At 32.1% G+C, this 4,961-nt stretch overlaps 1 protein-coding gene across 2 annotated transcripts; it reads right to left on the bottom strand.

Annotated features, from left to right (window-relative positions):
* Positions 1-292: 292 nt before the first annotated feature.
* On the bottom strand, positions 293-4,418 carry LOC136042661 (uncharacterized). Of its 2 annotated transcripts, XM_065727624.1 has the most exons (3): positions 4,381-4,418; positions 1,781-2,081; positions 293-686 (listed from the first exon to the last, which is right to left on the bottom strand). In XM_065727624.1, exons 1-3 carry the CDS (start codon positions 4,382-4,384, stop codon positions 635-637), a joined length of 357 nt encoding a protein of 118 aa, XP_065583696.1. In that variant the 5' UTR covers positions 4,385-4,418; the 3' UTR covers positions 293-634. The 2 variants fall into 2 exon arrangements, with proteins under 2 accessions (XP_065583696.1, XP_065583695.1); XM_065727623.1 differs by having other exon boundaries at positions 293-2,081.
* Between the last annotated feature and the right edge of the window lie 543 nt (positions 4,419-4,961).

Genomic DNA, 4,961 nt, shown 5'->3' with positions numbered 1-4,961 from the left:
ATACGTTCAGCAGGGCTTTAATATGTTTTAAGGATTTCCTGAATAACAGAAGGGATTTTAAGAAAAAGAAAGTGGAAACGCTGATATCGCTGCTACCTTGGTGCACAAACAAGGAGTGCCATAACTTCGAGGTTTGAGTCCTCACTTCTGAGAGTCTTCAGATTTTTGTTATAATTTCTAGCTTTGAATTTACATATATTTGTTTATGTACTTAAGCTTTTGCTTACCGTAAATTTACTTGTGTTGTTTCAAGATTTCAGACGGCTGATTTCCACTTGTTTTTGCCACATAATTGAAAAGCAAATGAAAATCGTTTATTTTTAATCATTTCCAAATACAGAAGGATTCAGAACTAAACGTAAAATGTACAATAACATATAAAACAATCATATCCAAATTTCTACCGCTAATATCACAGCAAGTTTTTTTTAGTTCAAAAAATAATAATTATAAACATTTCTACAAAAACTCTAAATTTGATTCTCATTCATTTCTATTAATTAATATTAATATGATAGAAAGAAACGCTTGGTTGAACACATACTTAATTGAATGACAATGTGTTGAGAACATGCACCATAATATGCACTATAATCCGAGTCCGTCCTGGTGTTGATATTTCCATTGCAGCCATTTAGCTTGATCTTCTTTTTTTTTTAATAAAATGTTGAGAAGTATACATACATCTATAAAACAAAACTATAAATTTAAATCCATATCACTTCTACTAAATGTAATCGATATGCTATGAAACGCAATACTTAATGGAAAATTTGTTTATCTGGCTGATAAATGTACCCTTGACAGCTATTGAATCCAGAACACATGTATATTACGTGAATATATTTAAGTGATTTTTGAAGTAGTAGCTTGAATCCTTGATATTTTTGAAAAATAGTAAGATTCTATAGTAGGGATTCAACATCTCATCTAGAAAATTTTCACACATATATCATTCCTACAATTTCCAAAACTGCAACTGATGTTTCATTAGAGTCTTTGGATACCCAACTGTAAAGTATCTTTAAAAAACCTTGAAACCTTCTAAATAGACTGTGTTTCAGATTAGCATTTAGTAGATTTTGCAGCATGTAGAAGATTTTTGCACATCCATTTAAATAATAATAATTATAAACATTTGTACTAAAAATGTAAATCTGGATCTCATTCACTTATGCTACTTGTAAGTGATAGCAATGGCCTCTAGGACTATTTTTCCAAATATATTTGGAAAAATAGTAAGATTCTATAGTAGGGATTCAACATCTCGTCTAGAAAATTTTCACGTACATATTCTATCATTTTTAGAATTACAAACGAGTGATTTTTGAAGTAGTAGCTTGATCCATTGGAACTTTGGAGAAATAGTAAGATTTTCTAGTAGGGATTCAAGTTGTCCAAAAGAAAATTGTTGCATATCTATCATTCCTACAATTTCTAAGACCGCAAAACTGCAACTGATCTTTTTTCAGAGTCTTTGGATAGCCAACTGTAAAGTGTCTTTAAAAAATCTTCAAATCTACGAAATGTGGTGTTTTTCAAAGCATTACAGCAACATGTAGCAAATTCTATAAAATCAGGAGCATTAAAATTGGTAACAAATTCGGGAGCTTTTTTCCCTTCCAGAAGCATAAGAGCCATCTCCTTTATAATAATTTTTTTTTCAAATTGGTTTCTGTAAGTGAAAAAAATACTTTCAAGAACTGTTAAATCTTTTTCGAAAAAATAACGTCGGAGCAAATATTCAACAATTTCCTCTTTAATACCAAGAAAGTTGTACTTTTCCAAAATGTATGTACATGCGTCTCTGTTCATTGTTTCTAAACCAGAAACTGTTCCTTCTTTATAGTAGTCCATAATTGTTTTCATGGTTTCAAAGTGCACATCATTTGCTAGAACAACATTTGTTCGTTTTTCAAGCATATCTGCCTCTAGCATGACCTTGAAGACATCGCTAACTGTTGTTAAAAGGGATTTCTTGACTTCAACGTCACCACCATCACATTGAATAGTAATCATAGGGCTTTCTTCCATATTCAAATTGGTCAGAATTTGTGTAAGGCCAGAAACTCGATTCATCTCTGAAACAGAATAAAATTAAATATGGGAATTACAGGATTGGTGGGGGAGGAAAATGGGTTTCTAAGACTTAGGCTTTTTTATAAGAATAATAAAAAATTGAAAAATTTCCTCATAAAACTCGAAAAGTATCTGTTTCCATTTTAATTAGACTACTACTGAGGATTAATGATGCTGTTAGTAATGATTAAGGATGCTGATTTTTATTTATGCATAAAAAGCCCTCGACTGTAGAAGTTAAAAAGTTGTGATGTAACCCTTTTTTGCCAAATCGACATTAGTAATTCACAATATTAGGTGGAACATACTATATATATATATATATATATAATATATTCTTTATTCTTTATGGTTGATTGTGTATGGCTATGCTGTTTGACCTATGTGATTGTATGGATTAGTAGGGTTAAGGCCTCATTCAAGTGCTGGTCTATAGTAATCACTAATTTAGGAAAACAGTCTTCCTTTTCTCCTTCTGTCTCTTTTTTTTATGCTTGTGCTGTTGCATTGGTGATTTCTCTTTTCATGATATATTATATATATATATATATTTATTTATATATTCTCGAGATACAACTTACAAAGATAAAAAAACTATCTCGTCCAAAATCTCTCGGTTACAATTATGCTTCCTTCCTCCCATTCTACTTGCACCAAAAACATTTTACAAGTACCAAATAATTCGGTACTTGTTAATTGAGCGACACACGCCTAAGAAGTGAAGTTAGGTTAATCCTAATGAAATATAACCTTCATATAACGTTGTTTTATATAATGATATAATTTGGGATATTTATTTGCACATTAGGGGCGGGGGTAAAGTAATTGGACAGCACCCCTAACATAACCTCCCCCACCCTAATATGCAAATATATAGCCCAAATTACACAGGGACAGTGCACTCTATCATCCATCACTTGTGGCTATGAAACCGGTTTTCTGAGTTCTAACCTAAGCGTAATCCATGAGTGTGTTCCGTTTAATTAACAAGCACCAATAATTCTGTTAATTTACCCAAATAATCTGTTTTTTACACTGAAGATTTTACAAACTTTGTGTTCTAAATACTGTAATCACTGACTTCTCTGCCAACAGTTAAAGCTTGGAGTTTAATCAAAATTAATCAACATCTTCAAAGGAAAATTATCTTTACTGCCTTTATAGTAAAAAAAGACAGACATTCCTTAAAAGTACTTAACAAGCATGGCGTTTGGAATTCTAGGTTTCCAGATATGAATATACCCAAATTGTCCTTACAGGGTTGCCAATAGGGAGAACAGGGGATTAATTACCCCCTAGTATTTGAAAATATATTATAGATATTTTCATTCAGAAAACAAAGAAAACAGACAGGAATGCCCCCTAGATTATGAAAAATGCTTCTTGTGTGTCTTCATAAAAAAAGAAAAAAAAAAAAAATCCTAGTTCTTCCTGACATTTTGGTAAAGTTCTTAAAAAAAAATTCTCAAAGCATGATGTTAGAAAATCGTTGTTTTCAAGTACGGATAGCCCGAAGATGGGCCCGGGGGACAAAGAAAGTCAAATTTGATGTATTTACAGAAGTTCCATTAGGGAGAACGGGGAATTATCCCCTAGATTTTGAAAAAAACATTTTTGGCATTTTCATTAAGGAAACAAAAAAATCGAGGCAGAATTTGGTTCTAGATTCTGAAAAATACTTTCTTTTGGTTTTTGCGTCAAAAAAAAGAAAAAAAAAATATCCGTGTCCTTTTCGAACGCTTTTGCGAAGTGGCGTGTTTTGTCATTCGTACTTTAACAGTTTAGTAAAAAAAAAACAAAAAAAAAACAAGTTTTTCAACTGAAAATAAGGAGCAGCATTATAACTTAAAACAAACAGAAATTATCAAGTATTTTGTGGAGAAGCCCCCTCCTTAATACCTCACTCTTTAAGCTAGTATATTTTAGGAATTTTAAAACCTTCTGATTTGAATTTAACGGTCCTTATGTTTCAAGACTCGCTGTTGAAGAATTGGGACGAAAAGTCAAATTTTATGAATGAACATGGGTACATGTATCCACGGTGAATACATGTAAAATTTTAAACAACAAAATCTAAATATCACAGAACTTTAGAAATGCTTAGGAGGGCCATGGTTTGAAATCAGTTGGAAACCGCTGAGATATACCATTTGTGTTTGTTGCAGTTATTTGACATAGAACAAGAGACTTATTTCCTTTGCCTACCAGCAGATCAAATTAAGGATTAATTCGAATCAGTAATCTGTGAGGCTATGAAAGTGCTTGATATATAATTTCTTATAATAAAGGATATAAACATACCCATTTTGTGTTAAATAATTGCTGATCACAAACAAAGAAACATTACTGAATAAAAATGTTTCATCTTCAAAGAATTGATAAAACCATTTTCGCCTGATAAGATTTTTATCAGTATTTTGCGCTTATAAGGATTAGTGGTTTTTTAATTTTTATAAAGGTCATGGTCATAAAAGGTTACTGTTTAAACAATTTTTATGTAATCATTGAAGTATTTTTGAACGAGGAAATACACCCAGGAAGAGACTAGTGGTGGTAACACAGCGCCCAAACCTGAAAAACAGCCCATATCTAGGGACCTAATTTGCTACGGGACAGAAGGCAGCTACACTTCCCAGACCTGTTTGCCCCCTAGACCCCAGTTTCCCCCCCAAAATCCCAGTTTGCCCCACAGCTGAAATTTAGTTTCTTCATTAATCTTGTCAGAATTAAGCTAGGCCTGCTTAATTCAAGCATCCACAGAAACAGATTACTTTTCTTTAGTATATCTTTACTTTTATGGTGTTCTATCGTTTATTTTTCAATTTCTACTGTCATTTTCACTTGATTTGCAAAAAATGGCTCCAACTTTGCCCCCCCTGGAT

Source organism: Artemia franciscana, unplaced genomic scaffold (genome assembly GCF_032884065.1).
Source record: "Artemia franciscana unplaced genomic scaffold, ASM3288406v1 Scaffold_1687, whole genome shotgun sequence".
Lineage (NCBI taxonomy): Eukaryota > Metazoa > Arthropoda > Branchiopoda > Anostraca > Artemiidae > Artemia > Artemia franciscana.
Note: the sequence above shows the minus strand (reverse complement) of the source record. Positions and strands in the feature narration are given on the sequence as shown.